Genomic DNA, 22,998 nt, shown 5'->3' with positions numbered 1-22,998 from the left:
CCTCCCTCCCCAGTATTGATCATTGGTGGCAGGGGCCCCCTTTCTCCCCACATCATTGGTGGCAGCAGCAGTTCCGATCGGAGTCCCAGCAGTGTAATGCTGGGGCTACGATCGGTTACCATACCAGCCAGGACGCTACTGTAGTCCTGGCTGCCATGGTATGTCAGTGAGCAGCATCATACTCACATGCGCCGTGGCCGCCGGGCGCTCCTTCTTCTGTCTGTGCGGTGCATTGCTAATGCTTATAGCATTAGCATTGTGGCGCACAGACCTATGAGAAGAAGGAGCGCCCGGTGGCCACGGCGCACGTGAGCTATAAGCATTAGCAACGCGCCGCAGAGACAGAAGGAGCGCCCGGCGGCCACGGCGCACGTGAGCTATAAGCATTAGCAACGCGCCGCAGAGACAGAAGGAGCGCCCGACGGCCACGGCGCACGTGAGCTATAAGCATTAGCAATACGCCGCACAGACAGAAGGAGCGCCCCGTGGCCACGGCGCACGTGAGCTATAAGCATTAGCAACGCGCCGCAGAGACAGAAGGAGCGCCCGGCGGCCACGGCGCACGTGAGCTATAAGCATTAGCAATACGCCGCACTGACAGAAGGAGCGCCCGGCGGCCACAGCGCACGTGAGCTATAAGCATTAGCAACGCGCCGCAGAGACAGAAGGAGCGCCCGGCGGCCACGGCGCACGTGAGCTATAAGCATTAGCAATACGCCGCACAGACAGAAGGAGCGCCCAGCGGCCACGGCGCACGTGAGCTATAAGCATTAGCAACGCGCCGCAGAGACAGAAGGAGCGCCCGGCGGCCACGGCGCACGTGAGCTATAAGCATTAGCAATACGCCGCACTGACAGAAGGAGCGCCCGGCGGCCACAGCGCACGTGAGCTATAAGCATTAGCAACGCGCCGCAGAGACAGAAGGAGCGCCCGGCGGCCACGGCGCACGTGAGCTATAAGCATTAGCAATACGCCGCACAGACAGAAGGAGCGCCCCGCGGCCACGGCGCACGTGAGCTATAAGCATTAGCAACGCGCCGCAGAGACAGAAGGAGCGCCCGGCGGCCACGGCGCACGTGAGCTATAAGCATTAGCAACGCGCCGCAGAGACAGAAGGAGCGCCCGACGGCCACGGCGCACGTGAGCTATAAGCATTAGCAATACGCCGCACAGACAGAAGGAGCGCCCCGCGGCCACGGCGCACGTGAGCTATAAGCATTAGCAACGCGCCGCAGAGACAGAAGGAGCGCCCGGCGGCCACGGCGCACGTGAGCTATAAGCATTAGCAATACGCCGCACAGACAGAAGGAGCGCCCCGCGGCCACGGCGCACGTGAGCTATAAGCATTAGCAACGCGCCGCAGAGACAGAAGGAGCGCCCGGCGGCCACGGCGCACGTGAGCTATAAGCATTAGCAATACGCCGCACAGACAGAAGGAGCGCCCGGCGGCCACAGCGCACGTGAGCTATAAGCATTAGCAACGCGCCGCAGAGACAGAAGGAGCGCCCGGCGGCCACGGCGCACGTGAGCTATAAGCATTAGCAATACGCCGCACAGACAGAAGGAGCGCCCGGCGGCCACAGCGCACGTGAGCTATAAGCATTAGCAATACGCCGCACAGACAGAAGGAGCGCCCGGCGGCCACGGCGCACGTGAGTATAATGCTGCTCACTAACATACCATGGCAGCCAGGACTTCAGTAGCGCGACTCCTGGCTGCCATGGTAACCAATCGGAGCCCCAGCATTACACTGCTGGGACTCCGATTAGAACTGCCGCTCTGTGGTCATATCGCAGTCGGGCGATATAGGCGATATGCACAAATTCCATATCGTGGCACAAATTTATATCGCATATATTCGCCAGGGCCCTGATTCATTTATTCGATCAGAGATTGCCGTCAGTTGGATAATGGGAACACTTCATGATGTGATGGAGACATCTCCAATCTAAGAGCAGCAGCCGGTGATCAGATTCTCCTCCTGCCCTGAAGGCACCAAGGACAGAATCTGAAGTCACTTTCTCCATTCAAGATTCCATACCTGTGGTGACATCTCCTGGCATGTCCTCCTCCACCTCACTCTTACACGGGGGATCGCCCATCATCCTCTCTTCTTCATCCTCTACTTTAATATCAGTCAGATCTTCCCCCTGATTTGTCATCTGTAACAATTCAGTACAATACAGCGGACAGGTGGGAAATCTAACAGATCCACATGAGAGACCCCCACAATCTATGACCCCTCTATGACCGCAGGACCCCCTATATAGATGTGTATAGGGCTCAGCTCCATCTACCTGAGGGTTCTCTGGGACCTTCCCCTCGGGACAGTCCTGGGAATACAGAGGACGGGGACATCTCTCTGGTGGATTTCTCCTCCTGGATCCATCTGTGGAGACACAAGCACACAGTGACTGAATACATGGCCCCCTGTAGATCTGTCTATAGATCAGACTCTTCTCTCAGCTCCTTCACTGCACATGACGGCTCTTACCTTGTGATATAAGAGGCTGGTGCGCCTCCATTACATGTCACTGCACACACGTGTATACACTGCACATGACGGGTTTTACCTTGTGATATAAGAGGCTGGTGCTCCTCCATTACATGTCACTGCACACACGTGTATACACTGCACATGACGGGTTTTACCTTGTGATATAAGAGGCTGGTGCTCCTCCATTACATGTCACTGCACACACGTGTATACACTGCACATGACGGCTCCTACCTTGTGATATAAGAGGCTGGTGCGCCTCCATTACATGTCACTGCATACACGTGTATACACTGCACATGACGGGTTTTACCTTGTGATATAAGAGGCTGGTGCTCCTCCATTACATGTCACTGCACACACGTGTATACACTGCACATGACGGCTCTTACCTTGTGATATAAGAGGCTAGTGCTCCTCCATTACATGTCACTGCATACACGTGTATACACTGCACATGACGGGTTTTACCTTGTGATATAAGAGGCTGGTGCTCCTCCATTACATGTCACTGCACACACGTGTATACACTGCACATGACGGCTCTTACCCTGTGATATAAGAGGCTGGTGCGCCTCCATTACATGTCACTGCACACACGTGTATACACTGCACATGACGGGTTTTACCTTGTGATATAAGAGGCTGGTGCTCCTCCATTACATGTCACTGCACACACGTGTATACACTGCACATGACGGCTCTTACCTTGTGATATAAGAGGCTAGTGCTCCTCCATTACATGTCACTGCATACACGTGTATACACTGCACATGACGGGTTTTACCTTGTGATATAAGAGGCTGGTGCTCCTCCATTACATGTCACTGCACACACGTGTATACACTGCACATGACGGCTCTTACCCTGTGATATAAGAGGCTGGTGCTCCTCCATCATGGCCTCCTTGTACAGATCCTTGTGTCCTTCTATATACTCCCACTCCTCCATGGAGAAATAGACAGTGACGTCCTGACACCTTATAGGAACCTGACAACACAATGACACCGTCATCACCCAGACCCCTCCAGTGCTGTTACTGGAGAATTTCCCAGCATTCCCAGCAGTGTCACCTCTCCAGTCAGCAGCTCCATCATCTTGTGGGTGAGTTCTAGGATCTTCTGCTCATGTATCAGGGGGTGAGGGGGAGGCTCTGTGATGGGGTGAGGGGTCCTGCTCCGCCCTCTTGATTTGCGGAGATGGATGATGGGAGTCACACAGTCCCCCGATGTCTTCTTCACTATTGTGTACTCCTGTGGATGGAGAGAGACACTTAGGGAATAAACCCTTCAGGGGCCATGTGCTCTCCTCCGGCCCTCTCCTCCTGGTACAATGTGCCTACTTACCTCCTCATGGCTCCTAAAACATGACTATTGGTCACTGGTCACATGATACATCACTCACCATACTGGGGGCTGATCTTCAGGTTCTCCATCACTTGGAAGGTCTGGAGGCCGTTCTACAGGACCCTGGACTCTTCCTATCACTTCCTATGATGGATTCTCCTTCCCGATGTCTGACTTGTTACAGAATACAATAAAGAGGAGAGAAATCTAGAAAAGTTTACCTCTCCGCTCAGCAGGGAGATGATCTCCAAGGTGAGGTCTAATATTCTTCTGCTGATCTCCTTCCTGTCCATCCTTGGTGGCTCATTCAGGAGAAGGCTCGTATTGCTGGTTTTCTTCATGATGCCTCCAAAAAAAAGGAATAAAGGTTAATCAGTGAGTCCCATGTCCCCGATAATGAGGCCAAAAAAAAGTACAACTCATCCCGCAAAACTCAAACCCTCATAAAGCTGCACTGACGGGAAAACCCTGAGCTCCGGGTGTATCTAAGCTCCTGGCAGTGCAGTGTGTATCTAAGCTCCTGGCAGTGCAGTGTGTGGAGGCAGGAGACTCTGAGCTCCGTGTGTATCTAAGCTCCTGGCAGTGCAGCGTGTAGAGGGAGGAGACTATTGAGCTCCATGTGTATCTAAGCTCCTGGCAGTGCAGTGTGTGGAGGCAGAATATTGAGAAGGGGTTGTCCCTACCAGGGGAGAAAGATGCGTCCACACTTCTCCCTGAATACTGCTCAGAGAACTAAATTGCAGAAAATACTAAAATGGGGCAGTAACATACTAAAACATAACCTTTAATAGTGTCAAGTAAAATCTAAAACTGAGAAAAAAACAACAACTTCGAACATATACTAATAGCTAGATCTCGAACAACAAACTCATATACACTAGATCATGCACTCGAACCCCCAGAGTAAAGCCCCAGTGAGTAGGTGCTGGGTCCAGCTGGACACCTAAAAAATCAAAACCGAGACAAAACCTTGCGCGTGTGTACAGTCGTGGTCAAACAAAGTCACGCACACGGTAGACAACAGATGTCAGTGTCTCATATATCGATATTCTGTCGAGTGAAGTACCTTGTAAAAAAAATGGAAAGGTCTTACCAGTTAAATACAGGGTCAGTTCTGTTCACCCGGCCGCGGATGTTAGTCCAGATTTCTTTGTTAAGGGAAGAACGGATCCCAGGACGGACGTTATCGTTGTCAGGGAAGCCTCAAGGGAATAGACTATCCCTGTTATGCCCTACTTGACCTGGTAGACCCTAATAAACTCCTAACACAGGGTCCTTACCCCGGAAGGGGTGGCCCCGTCCGGAACCTCATCCTAAGCTTGGGTCCCTACAAAGCCCGGCACAGGATTTTACTTAGAGACAGAGAATGGACACCTAAGCTGGTGAGGGGACTGATGTAAAAAACCGTGATATATTCACGTGTCTCTACGTGTTTCTTCAGATGAATATATCTGAAGGTGGGTACCTAACAAAACAAAGCCCCAGGAATGGTCAGGGGACAAAAGGGCTATACTTTGAAATGCCTTCAACTATTCAAAGGCGTATGGTAAGCCTAGACTAGAAGCAGTAACGCGGATACAGACCACACAGTTCTACAGGGTCAGTGTCCCTGGAGGGCTTATGGCAAATATCCGGGACACAGGCATCAGAGGTCAGATCACCAGAGAAAGGTCAGCTCTAGTCCTCATTGTTGTAGAGACATTGGGGTGCGTATGGCCATTTTGCAGTGTGTATCTAACCTCCTGGCAGTGCAGTGTGTATCTAACCTCCTGGCAGTGCAGTGTGTGGAGGCAGGAGACTCTGAGCTCAGTGTGTATCTAAGCTAAGGGCAGTGCAGTGTGTATCTAAGCTCCTGGCAGTGAAAACCTAAGTTACAGGTAGCAGATTTTCTGATCCAGCACTGAATGATGACAACCCCCACTCTCCCCACTACTACTTCCCCATCATACTAAGCTGAGGAGCGGAGAAGGATTCCTTGTGTGTAATGGAGGAGAATCTCCAGAGGTGACATGTCTGAGCTCTCCACCACACTGTCTCCTCACAGCTCATCTTACCTGCAGGCTGGAGGAATGGCTGATACCAGAGAGAACAAGAGCCCTGACTACCGACCAGGACCTGCCCGGTATCTGCTGCACTGCCAGAGCTGAAGGACCTGCGGTGATGTCACCATCATGTGATCAGTGCAGGGGGCGGAGCTCAGCAGTGAAGAGAGAGAGAGAGAGGGTGGTGAAGGACCTGGGGTGACGTCACTGTCATGTAATTACAGGGAGGGGGGCGGCAGAAACTGATCACATGACAGTGACCTCATCCAAGGTCCTTAACAACTTCTTTCCACTGCTCAGCCCCGCCCCTGCACTGATCACATGATGGTGACGTCACCCCAGGTCCTTCAGCTCTGCAGTGCACAACACTGGCTCACACCTCTGACAGGCTGAGAGAGCCCTTCCACTGCCCCAGTGACACAGAGCCCTGCCCGCCCAGTAGCCACCAGTTCCTCGTTAGATATAAGTCCAGTCCATTAACAGGATTATATCGGGGCAGAATCCAGCCCACGTAGCATGTAACGTTATACTGGGACACAGAAGCATGGGATCCATGAAACGAGACCAAAAAAAACAGCACAAGATTTAAGTATATATTTTTTAAAAGTCTTTCCATTTTTCAGAGATATAACAGACTTACAGTACAAGTCTCGGACCTGCTCCTTCTCACTGATAACACACAGGGCAATACAGCAATACAAAAATCTCTCTCACAGTTAGGCTCCATTCACACGTCCGCAATTTTCCTTCCGCATCTGTTCCGCAATTTTGCGGAACAGGTGCGGATCCATTCATTTCAATGGGGGAGTAATTGCTGTCCTCATCAGCACTTCCGTGATGCGGTTCCGCAAAATAAATAAAGCATGTCCTACTTTTGGCCGCAAATTGCGGTCCGTGGCCCCATTGTACTCAATGGGTCCGCAAAAAAGCGGATGACATGCGGAAAGACACTAAATGTCATCCGCATATCATCCGCATTACCCTAGCAGCATGTATTCCTCCTTCCTTTTTTATTTCTACGGAAGCACAGAACGGATGTGGATGCACTTTTGTAAAAAACTGAAGGTTTTTACGGAAACATGAATCTGCAAAAAAACGGACCGTAAGGAAAATTGCAGACGTGTGAATAGAGCCTTAGAGTGGCCAGACGTCCAGTTTTGGGACGGATGGTCCGGTGTTCTGGTCCTCTGTCCGGCGCAGGGTCTGGACAGACACAGGGATGTCCACCCTTTCAGTAGCTCTGCAGCAACTGACTAAGGCTTCTCTCCCCCTAGTCAGTCACTAGAGCCGCAGACATGGCTCCCTGTGGCCGACTGAGGGGGAGAAGCCCCCGGCTGCCCCCGGCTCATCTTCCATTCACAAATTTCTTCCCTCTCCTCCGCCGTTTTTTTCCCCGGCCGGTGATGGGGGGTGGGGGCTTCACGGAGGTGGGCGTGTTTTGCCGTTTTTTACGGGCGTTGTCGGTGAGGTCCGGATTTCTGAGGTGAAGCCAGTGGCCGTCCTACTCACAGTACATGTCAGTAATGTGGATGTGGAGCCACGTCCCAGCTGTTTTCCATTGCCACTTCTTCAGAGATTTGACAGAGCAAAAACACATCCAAACACAGCGCCGCGGGCTGACACCATATACAGGGGATTCATTTTCCTGCGGCCAACCAAGGTCCCCAGATTTTCTCAAATTTCTCCGGCTTGCCCCTTGCTAAGAAGGTTCATCTGTACATCGGTAGACGGATCAATGACCTGCATCCAGTGATGGACAGAAGGGATTTTAGGGGGTTTCCAGTTTAACCGCCTAAGGAGGCAGTCTCAGGCAGAGTCACGCATATACGCGTCATCTCGCGAGACGACGCTCACAGCCGGCCCGCGCATGCGCATCGCGGGCCGGCAAAAGTTCGAGGGGGGTTACATCATCAGCCTGCCAGCCAATGATCGTGGCTGGCAGGCTGATGATTTAAAAAAAAACGAATCACAGACCATTTAACACCTTATATTTATATAAGGTGCTAAATGGCTTCTCTGCTCCTCTGCTGATTCTTTTCGTCGGTTGGTCTCAGCAGAGGAGCACAGTTCACAGTGAGTACACCCAACACTTCACTTAGCCCCGAGATCACCCTCCATCACCCCAATTAACCCCTTGATCGCCCCTGTCAATCACCTAATGAAAGGAAAAAAAGGGATTTTTTCACTGGTATTGATTGATAGTTTTAGGTTAGTTTAGGCCCCTTGGTTAGGTAGTTTAGCGATCGTTTAGCGCCCAGCCCACCGCACCGCAGTCACTGATTCGCTGATTAGCGTATCGCTAATCAGCATTTGTACTTTTATAGTATCTGTAAGTGATCAAAACTGATCACAGTCAGATCTATAATAGTATTAGTGTCACCTTAGCTCGCCCTCCACCCAAAACGCAGTGTTTGCCCGATCAAGCCTGATCGGTCGCCCACACGTGCATTCGCCCACGCCCGCCCCGCCGCAGTGACAAAAAATTATTAATTTTTTGATCACTGCACAATCACTTTCCAAGCGATGCGGCGATAAAAAAAATCCGTTTTGATATTTTTTATCAACCGCAGCTGCCTCCGGTACTTCGCTAGCCTCCCATTTGTAAGACAGGCTTGCTTTTTTTCTTGGGTAGTCTCAGGGAATACCCCCTAAATTTAGTTGCCCAAATGTCAAACAAGGGGTATTCTTCTGAAGAGGCCTACAGGCTTCTGACCCAGTCGGATGAGGAATGGGAACCCTCATCTGATGAATCTAGCGGGTCAGAATATGAACCTGTAGAAAGCAGTGGCAGTCTGTCCCAAAGTTTGGACGAGGAGGTTGAGGTCCCTGATAGCACCAGGCATACCCGGCCCCGTGTTGCTAGACCACAGTTTGCGCAGGATCTGCTTCAAGGGCAGCAGAGTGGGGCTGGCGCTGTCGGATTACGTGGTGAGGCATACACCAGCAGCGCAGCCCACCCTGGACCTAGTACCAGCACTGCTGTACAACATGGTGAAGTAGCGAGCACCAGAAGGCAGTTGAAGCTGGTACGGTGGCACGTGTAATAGTTACCCCGTCGCAGCCACCGCACAGACAGGCCCGTAGACCCCCTAGAGTCCCTGAGGTGCTGGCAAACCCTGATTGGCAGTCCCCAACTTCAGCTGCCCAGTCTGGAGTTCGGGTTGAGACAGCTCAGATCGGTTCGGCCCTGGGATTTTTTGAGCTGTTCTTGACTGCGGAGCTCTTGGACATAGTCGTGGCAGAAACAAATCGGTATGCCACTCAATTTATAGCCACCAACTCGGAAAGCTATTATGCCCAGCCTTTCCGGTGGAAACCCGTACAAGTTTCATAGCTTTTGACCGGCTCCACAAAATTCGGCCCCTCATAGACCACTTCAACAACAAATTTGCAGATTTGTATACCCCTGAGCAAAACATCTGCGTAGACGAGTCCCTTATACATTTTACCGGGCGCCTTGGCTTCAAACAATACATCCCAAGCAAGCGCGCCCGGTATGGGGTCAAATTGTATAAGCTCTGTGAAAGGGCCACAGGCTATACCCACAAATTTCGGATCTATGGAGCCGGTCGGTTGCCCTGACTACCTGGGGAGCAGTGGGAAGACAGTCTGGGACTTGGTGTCACCTTTATTTGGCAAGGGGTACCATCTTTATGTGGACAATTTCTACACAAGTGTGCCCCTCTTCAGGCATTTGTTTGTTTGCTGTGGCACCGCGCGACCTAGTCGCAGGGGCTTCCCCCAACGGCTCGTTACCACCCGTCTTGCAAGGGGGGAGAGGGCTGCCTTGTGTAATGAAGAACTGCTTGCGGTGAAATGGAGAGACAAGCGTGACGTTTACATGCTCTCCTCCATTCACGCAGTCACGACAATACAAATTGAACGAGCAACCAGTGTAATTGAAAAGCCCCTCTGTGTCCACGACTATAATTCGCTCATGGGAGGGGTGGACCTCAACGACCAGATGTTGGCTCCGTATTTAGTTTCCCGACGCACCAGGCGCTGGTATAAGAAGGTGTCTGTATATTTAATTCAATTGGCTCGGTATAATAGTTTTGTTCTCTACAGTAAGGCTGGGAGAACAGGATCCTTCCTCAAATTTCAGGAAGAGATCATGGAGAACCTCCTGTATCCAGGAGGTTCCGTGGCCCCATCCACCAGTGTAGTGAGCCGTCTACACGAGCAACATTTCCCCAATGTCGTTGCTGGTACCTCAACCCAACCGTCACCCCGAAAAAGATGTCGTAAGCGGGGAAATAACAAAACACAGGAAAACAAACAGAACAAACGACTAGGCCCAAAAGCTAGGGAGAAAAGGGTCACCTCCTAGCAACCCCTAAAAGCTTCCCCTAAACTGCTGTGCCCATGTGCATACGCTTATGGTGGATATGCACATGCCCTCGTGCCTAAACCTAAACACCCTGGGCAAACCCTAAGCAGCAGGAAAATGGGAAGAGGCACCTGCTTCATTAAACCTAGAGGCCCAGATAAAACATACAAAGAAAATAACGGAGAGGACTTATCTTGAGCAGAGCTGGAGCAGACAATCCACCACACATCAAGATCTCCCGGGAAAGAACTATAACCCGCACAGGCCACTGGGGGAAGGAGGGATAAGTAGCCTCACTAACAATGAAACCCAGTACACCTGAGGGAAGGTGGATCCAGCTCAAACCCAAATCAAAACAAACAGAGAAGTTAAACATGTGCAGCCAGTCTGACAGACCTCCACATATTCACAGGGCAAGGCGTGACAGTACCCCCCTTCTACGGGTGGCCTCCCGACACCCTGGACCAACTTTATCCGGGTGTGCCCTGTGAAAGGTCCTCACCAGGCAGCTAGCACTTACATCAGGAGCCGGAACCCACATTCTTTCCTTGGGAGGTATCCCTTCCAGTACACCAGGTACTGGAGGGAACCCCGAAGAACACGTGAGTCGAGAATCTTAGAGATCTCAAACTCCAAATTGCCATCCACCAGGACAGGGGGAGGTGGCAATGGAGATGGTTCCACAGGTTCCACCTATTTCTTTAATAAAGGCCTGTGAAAAACATTATGGATCTTCCAGGTCTGCGAAAGATCCAGACAAAACGCCACCGGGTTGACAATTGCAGAGATTTTGTAAGGGCCAATAAATCTTTCAGCCATCTTTTTCAAATTAACTTGGATCTTCCGCCAGATAGATGACAAGGCGGAAGAGAATCTCTCCTCTTCTGGCATTCCAGAAGATCCAGTCCAAGAAAAAGTACCAAACTGGGTGAAAACCATATGCGCTAAAAAATGCCGACTTATCAGTGGACTCCTGTCTAAGGTTATTCAAGTCAAATTCGGCTAGAGACAAGAACGAGGACCAGTCATCCTGGTTCTCTTCTCAGCAACAAAACACCTCAACTAGGTCTCCAGGTTTTGGTTAGTGCGCTCTGTCTGACCATTCGACTGCGGATGAAAAGCCGAAGAAAAAGACAGTTGAATTCCCAGACGAGAGCAGAACACCCTCCAAAACCTGGAAACAAATTGTGTCCCCCTATCAGACACCACATCAGAGGGAATGCCATGTAGTTTCACAATGTTATCGATAAAAACCTGAGCGAGAGTTTTGGCTAGGTAATGGTACAAAGTGGGCCATTTTACTGAAGCGGTCCACTACCACCAAAATCGCAGTTTTCCCACAGGAACTCAGTAAATCGATAATAAAGTCCATGGACAAATGCGTCCAAGGATGAGACGGGATGGAAAAAGGGATCCTGAAGGCCGAGTGTGAGCCACCTTCGCGCGTGCACAGGTCTCACAAGCTATCACATAACCCTCCACACCCTTGCGCAACCCTGGCCACCAGAATCTCCGGGAAATAAGATCTATGGTGGATTTGCTTCCAGGATGTCCCGCAAGGACCGTATCATGATGTTCCTTGAACACCTTGTATCGCAGTTCAGCAGGAAAAAACAACTTGTCTGGAGGACAAGAATCAGGAGCCTCCTCCTGGGCCCCCAACACCGCCATCTCCAAATCAGGGTACAGAGCGGAAACCACCACACCATCAGCCAAAATCGGAGCGGGATCCTCCGAATCACTCCCCCCAGAAAAACTATGTGAACTCATCTGCCTTGACGTTTTTACCCCAGGGCAAAAGGTGACCACAAAATTTAACCAAGTAAAAAACAGTGACCATCTAGCCTGTCTAGGATTAAGGCGCTTAGCAGACTGCAGGTAAGCCAAATTTTTGTGGTCAGTATATACCGTAATAGGATGAGTAGCCCCCTCCAACCAATGATGCCATTCCTCAAAGGCCAATTTAATGGCCAGCAACTCTCTATCTCCTACATCATAATTTCTTTCAGTGGCCGAGAGTTTCTTGGAGAAAAAAGCACATGGACGCCATTTGCTAGGGGATGGACCCTGCGACAGAACTGCTCTGACCCCCACTTCTGATGCATCAACCTCCACGATGAACGGTTGAGACACATCAGGTTGCATCAGAATGGGAGCAGACGCAAAACATTTCTTAATAGCAGAAAAGGCCTGTAATGCCTCAACTGACCAGACAGAAAAGTCGGCACCTTTTTTAGTCATATCTGTCAAAGGTTTTACAATGGTGGAATAATTCAAGATGAATTTTCTGTAGTAATTGGTAAAAACCCAAAACCGCATCAGAGCTTTCTGATTCTCAGGCCAGTCCCATTCCAGTGCCGCCTTTTCGGGGTCCATACGAAAACCATAGTCAGAAAGCAGGTATCCAATTTTGCTACAATTTATTCTCCCGAAGGATCGACAACACCTGTCTCACGTGATCCTGATGGGTCTCCAAATCGGGTGAGTAAATTAGTATATCATCAAGGTAAATAACAATGAACCTTCCCACTAAATGATGGAAAATATCATTGACAAATCGCTGAAAGACCGCTGGCGCATTAGTTAAACCAAAAGGCATGACAAGATTCTCGAAATGACCTTTAGGTGTATTGAAGGCCGTTTTCCACTCATCTCCTTCCTTGATCAGATTATAAGCTCATCTTAAATCCAACTTGGAGAACACCTTGGCTCCGACAATTTGATCAAATAGATCAGAAATCAAAGTAAGGGTATACGGATCACGGTCCGTAATGAGATTCAACTCCCGGAAATCTAAACACGGTCTAAGTGATCCGTCTTTCTTTTTTACGAACCCCACCCCACCCCCCGAAAACCTATCAGGGAGAGCGACTTTAGGCTCTAAGCAGACCTGATTTCCTCCAACAGCGCCAGATGCCAGAGCATTCTGACACCGTGCAACAGAACTGCGGAGATCAGCAACCTCCAGCGATAATCCCAGCCTCCATTTCACAAACAGCAGGGATATGACAGTTTTTTGGGCGGGTTATAATGTCAAGATAGGTAGATAAGCGGGGAAATAACCAAACACAGGAAAACAAACAGAACAAACGACTAGGCCCAAAAGCTAGGGAGAAAAGGGTCACCTCCTAGCAATTCCTAAAAGCTTTCCCTAAACTGCTGTGCCCATGTGCATACCCTTATGGTGTATATGCACATGCCCTCGTGCCTAAACCTAAACACCCTGGGCAAACCCTAAGCAGTAAGGAAAAGGGAAGGCAACCTGCTTCTTCAAACCAGGAGGAAGCAAGCGTCTCCCTAGAGGCCTAGATAAAACACACAAAGGGAAATAACGGAAAGGACTTATCTTGAGCAGAGCTGGAGCAGACAATTCCCCACACATCAAGAGCTCCCAGGAAAGAACTATAACCCACACAGGCCACGGGGGGGGGGGGGAGGAGGGATAAATAGCCTCACTAACAATGAAACCCAGTACACCTGAGGGAAGGTGGATCCAGCTCAAACCCAAATCAAAACAAACAGAGAAGTCAGACATGTGCAGCCAGTCTGACAGACCTCCGCACATTCACAGGGCAAGGCGTGACAGAAGGTAGGGAGAAACCGCAGAAGAACTCTATCCGGCAAAAATAGAGTAAAAGGCTCCACAGCCGCCAAGGCCTGCAATTCTCAGATTCTCTTTGCTAAAGTAATGACCAGCAGGTCTTCCAAGACAAGCACTTTAAATCCACACTCTCAAGAGGCTCAAAGGGGGGAGAGCATAACCCCCTGAATATGTCTGACAGATCCCACTGAGGTATAGGGCTCAGGACTAATTTAAGGAACCTTTTGATTAGAGGGCCCTGAGTAAAAGGCTTGCCCAAAACTGCAGACAAGCTGAGATATGTACCCTTAAGGTTGAAGGTTTGAGACCCTTGTCTACACCATCCTGTAGGAACTGAATAATGGAAGAAATAGGGGGATCCACAGAGGACACCACATTTAGGGCACACCACTTCCGAAAAGTCTTTCCAATGTTGGAGTAAGCTTTGTTGGTAAATATCGATCTGGAATGGGAAAAAGTCTTCAGGACCCTAGCAGAAAACCCTCCAGATTCTAGAAGGAGGCGATCAACCTCCAGGCTGTCAGGTTGAGACTCTTCAAGTCTAGGCAGGACCAGATGTACTAGGTCCTGCCTCAGGGGAAGCTTCCAATATTGTTCCTGGCTCATCGGCATGAGCTGGGTGAACCAAGACCTCTTCGGCCAGAAAGGTATTATGGCGATCACTGAGGTCTGGTCTTGCCTGAGTTTTATCAATACTGTTGGTATCATGGAAACTGGAGGGAAATGAACCTCCATGGAATGGACAGAGCATCCACAGCCCAAGGATTGTCCTCCCTGTATAGGGAGCAGAACTTGTCCACCTTGGTGTGGAACCTTGTCGCCATAAGATTGATTTCTGGCGTTCCCCACCATTGCGTAATCTGATGGAAGGCTTCCTGGCTTAGGGACCACTCGCCTTGGCACCGGAAGATCTCGACTTAGGCGATCCGCATCAAATGTTCGCAAACCACAAGTTCGCGGCGGGTCACATTCATTTTAATGGCAGGCGAACCTGAAAAACCTTCAGCTCCTATTTGCAGCCAAGAAATAATTACTAGAAGTGCACAAATAGTCCCACAACATGGACAGTGACATACCAGATGTATTATTCGAATTTGCGATCTCCATTCATAATTTTTTTTATGCGAAATATCAGCAATATAATTTTCGCTTACGCGCATGCGCAAATGCACTATACAGTACCCAAATCCATTATAAAGAAAGTATACACTACGTGCAGAATTATTAGGCAAATGAGTATTTTGACCACATCATCCTCTTTATGCATGTTGTCTTACTCCAAGCTGTATAGGCTCGAAGGCCTACTACCAATTAAGCATATTAGGTGATGTGCATCTCTGTAATGAGAAGGGGTGTGGTCTAATGACATCAACACCCTATATCAGGTGTGCATAATTATTAGGCAACTTCCTTTCCTTTTGCAAAATGGGTCAAAAGAAGGACTTGACAGGCTCAGAAAAGTCAAAAATAGTGAGATATCTTGCAGAGGGATGCAGCACTCTTAAAATTGCAAAGCTTCTGAAGCGTGATCATCGAACAATCAAGCGTTTCATTCAAAATAGTCAACAGGGTCGCAAGAAGCGTGTGGAAAAACCAAGGCGCAAAATAACTGCCCATGAACTGAGAAAAGTCAAGCGTGCAGCTGCCAAGATGCCACTTGCCACCAGTTTGGCCATATTTCAGAGCTGCAACATCACTGGAGTGCCCAAAAGCACAAGGTGTGCAATACTCAGAGACATGGCCAAGGTAAGAAAGGCTGAAAGACGACCACCACTGAACAAGACACACAAGCTGAACGTCAAGACTGGGCCAAGAAATATCTCAAGACTGATTTTTCTAAGGTTTTATGGACTGATGAAATGAGAGTGAGTCTTGATGGGCCAGATGGCTGGATTGGTAAAGGGCAGAGAGCTCCAGTCCGACTCAGACGCCAGCAAGGTGGAGGTGGAGTACTGGTTTGGGCTGGTATCATCAAAGATGAGCTTGTGGGGCCTTTTTGGGTTGAGGATGGAGTCAAGCTCAACTCCCAGTCCTACTGCCAGTTTCTGGAAGACACCTTCTTCAAGCAGTGGTACAGGAAGAAGTCTGCAAGGTAAGAAAAACATGATTTTCATGCAGGACAATGCTCCATCACACGCGTCCAAGTACTCCACAACGTGGCTGGCAAGAAAGGGTATAAAAGAAGAAAATCTAATGACATGGCCTCCTTGTTCACCTGATCTGAACCCCATTGAGAACCTGTGGTCCATCATCAAATGTGAGATTTACAAGGAGGGAAAACAGTACACCTCTCTGAACAGTGTCTGGGAGGCTGTGGTTGCTGCTGCACGCAATGTTGATGGTGAACAGATCAAAACACTGACAGAATCCATGGATGGCAGGCTTTTGAGTGTCCTTGCAAGAAAGGTGGCTATATTGGTCACTGATTTGTTTTTGTTTTTGAATGTCAGAAATGTATATTTGTGAATGTTGAGATGTTATATTGGTTTCACTGGTAAAAATAAATAATTGAAATGGGTATATATTTGTTTTTTGTTAAGTTGCCTAATAATTATGCACAGTAATAGTCACCTGCACACACAGATATCCCCCTAAAATAGCTAAAACTAAAATCAAACTAAAAACTACTTCCAAAAATATTCAGCTTTGATATTAATGAGTTTTTTGGGTTCATTGAGAACATGGTTGTTGTTCAATAATAAAATTAATCCTCAAAAATACAACTTGCCTAATAATTCTGCACTCCCTGTATTGGTATAAAACACCCTGCTTCAATCAGTTTTTTTGGGGTACGACTGGTATATCACACCAGTAGAAATTATTTGTTGCAATAACGCTTGTCCCTCTATATACCTGCAGTATCGCAGCAGAGCCGCACACAACTGCCGCACAATGCAAATGCACTATAATATACTTTCTAACATAGAAAGTATATTATAACATTGTACAAGGAAGGCATCCATTAGAATATACATAAAGATAAAATGTAACCTTTAACAATGTTACTATGAGGGTCCATTCACACGTCCGTAAGTGTTTTGCAGATCCGCAAAACATGGACACCGGCCATGTGCATTCCGCAATTTGCGGGCACTATAATAGAAAATGCCTAATCTTGTCTGCAACTGCGGACAAGAATAGGACATGTTCTATTTTTTTGCAGAAACGAAAGCACAGATGCGGAAGTGCGGATCCGCAAATACGGATGCGGACAGCACATTCCGGCCCTATTGAAAATGAATGGGTCTGCACCCGTTCCACAAAATTGGGGAATGGATGCAGACCCATTTTGAGGACATGTGAATGGAAAAGATATTCCTCAAAATGAAAATAAATTAAATTATTAAAGTTAAGCAAAAAGCATAGATGTGGTAGGCAATAACAAGTGCTCGGCGGCACTAAATCAGGTTCTCGGCGGCACCAAATCAGAAACCATATGTCCTACCACAATCCGGGGGGTTCCAGTGCACATCCATGAATCCCAGAAGGAAAAGAAAAAAACATCTATCCCTGGGCTAGATGATGATGTGGTATTGAAGGACAGGGTGGGCAAAGAACTGTCCCTGATATTGTCCTACAGGGGAGTGCTATTCTGGCCCTGATAGCCTAACCACAGACCACCCACCCTGATAAGAGCGACCCCACTAGGAACCTTACCCTATATAAAAATAGCCCTAGTAATCCCCTAGGCCCCTGACTTCCAGGTGATCACTATATAGATCTATGTGTTTTTGACTCATTATAAAAGTATATTATAAGTATATTGCACCCCTCTGTGTTTTACACCTATCGATAGCTCACCTATACCAGTCCTTGAAAGGACTTTTGTGGCCCTATTAGCTAGCGTTTGGTGTCCCTAACAGCCTGTCACTGCTCCACACAGCAACCTCTCCCTCCACTGGCAAAACACTGAATGTAAAATGGCAGCCAGATCAGGTTTATTTATAAGGTAGGGTTGGCTGTTCTGTACCACCTAAAGGATGGGTCATGGGTCATGGGTCAAAGTTCTTCACAATGTAAAAGAATATGGCGGGCACGAATATCTCCATATGTTCGGCGAATCGCGAACACGCAAAGTTCGCTGCGAAACGACCGCTGGGCGAACCGAAAGGCCATCTCTAGCCACCATATTGAGAGATCCTCTGATGTGAACTGCGTTCAGGTGGGTAAGGTTGTCTTCTGCCCAAGACAGGATCCATCCAACTTCCTGGAGGAGAGGTTGAGATCTTGTTCCTCCCTGTCTGTTTATGTACAATACAGTCGTCATATTGTCCGAGTGAACTCTCACTGCTTTACCCTGGACTTGAGGCATGAAGTGTAGGAGCACCAACTGGACCGCTCTTAATTCCCTTTAAATGTGATGATATTTGGCTCTCCTGAGGAGTCCAAGTACCCCGTGCTGGCACTTCTTCCATATGGGCTCCCCAACCTAGAAGATATGCATCTGTGGTCAATATGATCCAATGGGATGGAATCAAGGACCTCCCATCTTTCAGCTGCCTCCACCACCTGAGGGAGCGGCATACCCAAGGAGACAGGGAGCATTTCTTGTCTAACCCAGTTGGGTTGCAGTTCCACAGGCCCAACACTTCTGACTAAAGTTGGGGTAAGTGTGCTAGGGCCCAAGGGACATGCCTCTGCAGCTGCTAATATGTGGCCCAACATCTTCATCAAGGTTCTGATAGAAATCAGATGAGGGACTATTAGAAACTCTACGGCTCTAATTACCTTTGGGTGTATCTCCGGAGTGAGGGAGAGAGTCATCCGAGAGGAGTCTATTATGAACCCCAAGAATCTTCTTGATGTTGCCGGTACGATCTCGGATTTCTCCCAATTTATTATCCAGCCTAAATGCTGGAGAAAAGTAAGAGCCCGATGAATATGGTTCTGCAACACCTCTAGAGATGCAGCTTTTAGTAGCAAGTCGTCTAGGTAAGGAATAATTTCTAAACCGTCTAGCCTCAAGGCTGCCACTATAGCAACCAAACCTTTGTGAAGGTTTGGGGGGCAGAGGAGATCCCAAAGGGCAGGACAGCAAACTGAAAATATCTGACAGTGCCCCTGAGAGAGACAGCAATCCGTAGGTATTTTCTTTTATGACCGAGCGAATGGTCTCCAATCTGAACTGCCTTTGAGTTAAAAAACGGTTTAGATAACAGAGATCTATTATCATCTACCAACTCCCGTCCAGCTTGGGAACAAAAAACACTGGGGAATACACTTCGGATACTTTCTCTGCATAGGGTACTTCTTCCAGCGCCTGTTTTTGTAGGTAAAGAAGGATGGCCTGTTCTAAGCACATCTGTTTTACAGGAGAGAGGAGTGAGGTCTTCACGAATTTTGAAGGAGGAGCTGAAAAACATATTCTGTACCCCTCTCTTATTACTTGAAGGACCCACTGGTCCAAAATCCTGTGTTCCCAATTTTTTGGGAAATAGCGGAGACATCCACCTTAGTGCGTCTTGACAGCTTGGATATGGCTAAATCCACCTTGGGAGGAGGACCCCATTGTTCCAGTTGACTTTGGACTAGGGGCTATAAGGTTTTAAACCTCTTAGATATTACCGGTCCCTTTTCTGGATGCTTCCACCATTTAGTTGTCATCAAACTTTTTAGTGACTCTTCCACTTTAAAGGTCCTAGGCCCCTTAGAGGTAGTTACAGAAGCTTCCCCTTGATCAACATCCTGGTCCCTGGACCTGATGGATCTCAATAATCGCTGAACCCTTTCCACCGGGAATATCTGGGTGGCAGCGTTCTCATCTTCTTCACTATCTGAAGCCGAGGAATGGGCTTCATCAATAATCATCATGTCTTCTCCAAAAGACGAAGATCTCCTAGGAGAACTTTGTGTATGCCTTTTCTGGGCTAATGCGTCTACTATGGATTTGCTCACGAATTCCTTTACTCAGGTTATCATCTCCATAGACTGGTGCTCGGGATCTGGAGGGGGGCGACAACTCTGACATTTACTATAAAGATAGTCGTCAGGCAGCAAGGTGTCACAGCCCCAACACGACAAGTGCCTGCGCTTGGAAGTGGACTTCCTTCCAGAAGAGGGCACCTCCCCGAATCCCGGAGAAGACATTTCAGGCTAAAGTGGTTAGCAGCAGTAGCCGTGGCGGCTAAAAAATTTGCAGGTAGCGACAGCTCAGAATCCTGCGAGCGCACAACCGTGTTAGCAGTAAGATATCGGGGGTATAAGGCGTCCACTATGGATTTGCTCACAAATTTCTTTACCCAGGTTATCGTCTCCATAGATTGGGGCTCAGGATCTGGAGGGGGGCGACAACTCTGACATTTACTATAAAGATAGTCGTCAGGCAGCAAGGTGCCATAGCCCCAACACGACAAGTGCCTGCACTTGGAAGCGGACTTCCTTCCAGAAGAGGGCACCTCCCTGAAGCCCGGAGAAGACATTTCAGGCTAAAGTGGTTAGCAGCAGTAGCCGCGGAGGCTGAAGAATTCGCAGGTAGCGACAGCTCAGAATCCTGCGAGCGCACAACCGTGTTAGCAGTAAGATATTGGCAACTCTCAGAACACAGAGTGAACAGAGAGACAGTTGAAGGGAAAGCACTTCTTAAATAGCCAAGAGGGGAGGAGACTGAATTGTTACGCCCTTTTTTTATTTATTTTTTACATCCAAGTAATAGGAGAAAGAGACTGAAGTACAGAAAACAGTGTTTTCTATCGGAGAAAAATATATAACCGTAATTCTACAGCAATACTTCCGGTCCAAAGCCGGACCGGAAGTTCGGCAGTTCCCTGCTCCCCCGCCACCGAGAGAGAGGAGACGCTGAGGGCGGCCGGCTAAGTGCAGCCCTCCTCTGACCAGCAGGGGGCGCAGAGAGCAGCAGAAGAGAAGCTTCCCCTGGATACACCAACGACGAAGGCGCAAGAAGGTTACCTTTACTGCACTAAGGCTGTACCTAAGGGCTTTTCTGTTACACCACCCGTCCCTTCTAGCCGCAGGACAGAAAAAAAATTGCACGGGATGTGTGTTGGAGAAGGGGTCCATAGGGGCCTATCTGGTTATTTACCACTTTATTTGATTTAATTAATAACATTTTCACCTGTCCCGATTGTCCACAGGGGCAGTAATACCCCAGTTGTGCTGCTGTTTGGACGTAAGGGAATAATAAGTTTAAACATGCAATAAAGGATAGTGAAGATTATAAGAACAACACTAGGTCTGTAATCACCCCCGAGACCAATTATAGTTACTCTTGTGGTTTGGGAGGAGAGCTGTCACGGACGGTGTACAGGAAACAAGGCAAAGCAACAAGTATAAACGACTCGCTGGATCCAAAAACGAAGGAACCAAGGGAGACCCCTGCAGAAGACCTGGCACTTTCCCTGGCTGCTCAGCCTATGCAAAGATCCGAATGGTGGAGGTTTGCATATCCACGAACCTTGACTATAAAGCCCTGAGCACCCTACAATAGTGAGGGGACACGACCACCGGCTCCCTACACCAGATACGGAGGGAGTCAGGGTCACCTGGGATCCAGCAAACAGAAAATAACAGATAAAGGTACAACACTTAGCTTTGAAGCAAACAGGAGGACAGAGTCAGCGTGCACACACACTCCAGGAAGTAGTATAAGCCGCCCAGAAAAGCCTTCTGGGGAAGAATTTAAAGGGAAGCAATTAGTCCAACACATGACAGCTGAGAGAGGCTAACGAGAGGAGGAGCTGAATACCACAACACAGAAACTCAAGGAGGAGGTTCTGAAAGGCCTCTGTCAGAGCTTCTCAGCTGTCTGGTTGTGACAGTACCCCTCCCTCTACGAGTGGACTCCGGACACTCAGAACCCACCTTCTCAGGATGGGACCTATGGAAAGCCCTGATGAGACGAGAGGCCTTAATGTCCGTCACTGGGACCCACATCCTCTCCTCAGGACCATACCCCTCCCACTGAACAAGGTACTGAAGAGAACCGCGGACAAGACGAGAATCCACAATCCTAGAGACCTGAAATTCAAGATTCCCATCAACCATAATCGGAGGAGGAGGCAAAGGCGAGGGTACAATGGGTTGAACATAAGGTTTCAATAAGGACTTATGAAAAACATTATGGATCTTCCAAGTCTGAGGAAGATCAAGACGGTATGCAACAGGATTGATGACAGACAGGATTTTGTAAGGCCCAATAAACCTAGGACCCAACTTCCAGGAGGGAACCTTCAATTTGATATTCTTGGTAGACAACCACACCAGATCACCAACATTCAGGTCCGGACCAAGCACACGTCTCTTATCAGCCACACGCTTATATCTCTCACTCATGCTCTTTAGATTATCTTGAATCTTTTGCCAAATAGATGACAAAGACGAGGAGAATCTGTCCTCATCAGGTAAACCAGAAGACCCCTCTCCCGAGAAAGTCCCAAACTGTGGATGAAACCCATATGCACCAAAAAATGGTGACTTATCAGAGGACTCCTGACGACGGTTATTTAAAGCAAACTCAGCAAGGGACAAAAAAGAACACCAATCCTCTTGATTCTCCGCCACAAAACAACGCAGATATGTCTCCAGATTCTGATTGACGCGCTCTGTCTGGCCATTCGACTGCGGGTGGAAAGCAGAAGAGAATGACAACCGAACCCCCAAGCGAGAACAGAAAGCCTTCCAGAATCTGGAAACAAACTGCGTGCCCCTATCAGAGACTATGTCTGAAGGAATACCGTGCAATTTGACAATGTGATCAACAAATGCCTGCGCCAGCGTCTTAGCATTGGGCAAACCAGGAAAAGGGATGAAATGCACCATTTTGCTAAAACGGTCCACCACCACCAGAATCACAGTCTTCCCCGAGGAACGAGGCAGGTCCGTTATGAAGTCCATGGACAGATGTGTCCAAGGACGGGAAGGAATGGGTAAGGGAAGGAGAGGACCTGATGGCCGTGAATGAGGGACTTTGGCACGAGCGCAAGTCTCGCAGGCTGCCACAAAACCCTCAACCGACTTACGAAGCGCAGGCCACCAGAATCTCCGAGCGATGAGATCCAGTGTGGCTCTTACCCCCGGGTGCCCAGCAAGGACCGTATCGTGGTGTTCTTTAAAAATCTTGTGTCTTAAAGCGAGAGGCACAAACAACCTCCCAGGAGGACAAAGATCAGGAGCCTCTGACTGGGCTGCCTGCACCTCTGCCTCCAATTCAGGAAAAAGAGCAGAGA

The 22,998-nt window shown here is 48.8% G+C and overlaps 2 protein-coding genes and 1 long non-coding RNA gene across 4 annotated transcripts in view; 1 reads left to right on the top strand and 2 right to left on the bottom strand.

Moving 5' to 3' along the window:
• The window catches only part of LOC122925109 (zinc finger protein OZF-like), a 161,704-nt gene extending 158,283 nt beyond the window's left edge, over positions 1–3,421 (bottom strand). The window contains exons 1-3 of one of the 2 annotated variants that reach the window (XR_006387524.1): positions 3,364–3,410; positions 2,298–2,389; positions 2,106–2,162 (exon numbers count right to left, since the gene is read on the bottom strand). Coding sequence is in view for 1 of the 2 variants with exons in the window: in XM_044276628.1 (XP_044132563.1) it covers positions 2,298–2,389; positions 3,364–3,397 (126 nt within the window). In the remaining variant the exon portion in view is untranslated. Of the gene's footprint in view, positions 1–2,105; positions 2,163–2,297; positions 2,390–3,363 lie in introns of those variants that run through there. The other variant, XM_044276628.1, reaches the window with a different exon arrangement.
• Positions 1–22,998, top strand: part of LOC122925098 (oocyte zinc finger protein XlCOF6-like) — an 818,943-nt gene that overhangs the window by 701,845 nt on the left and 94,100 nt on the right. The window lies entirely within an intron of this gene.
• Positions 3,699–5,961, bottom strand: LOC122925148. The gene is made up of 3 exons (XR_006387527.1): positions 5,898–5,961; positions 4,065–4,189; positions 3,699–3,750 (listed from the first exon to the last, which is right to left on the bottom strand). It is a non-coding gene; the product is annotated as an uncharacterized LOC122925148 (long non-coding RNA).

The sequence above is a fragment of the Bufo gargarizans genome, chromosome 1 (genome assembly GCF_014858855.1).
Source record: "Bufo gargarizans isolate SCDJY-AF-19 chromosome 1, ASM1485885v1, whole genome shotgun sequence".
Lineage (NCBI taxonomy): Eukaryota > Metazoa > Chordata > Amphibia > Anura > Bufonidae > Bufo > Bufo gargarizans.
This window is presented reverse-complemented; position numbering and strand designations above follow the sequence as displayed.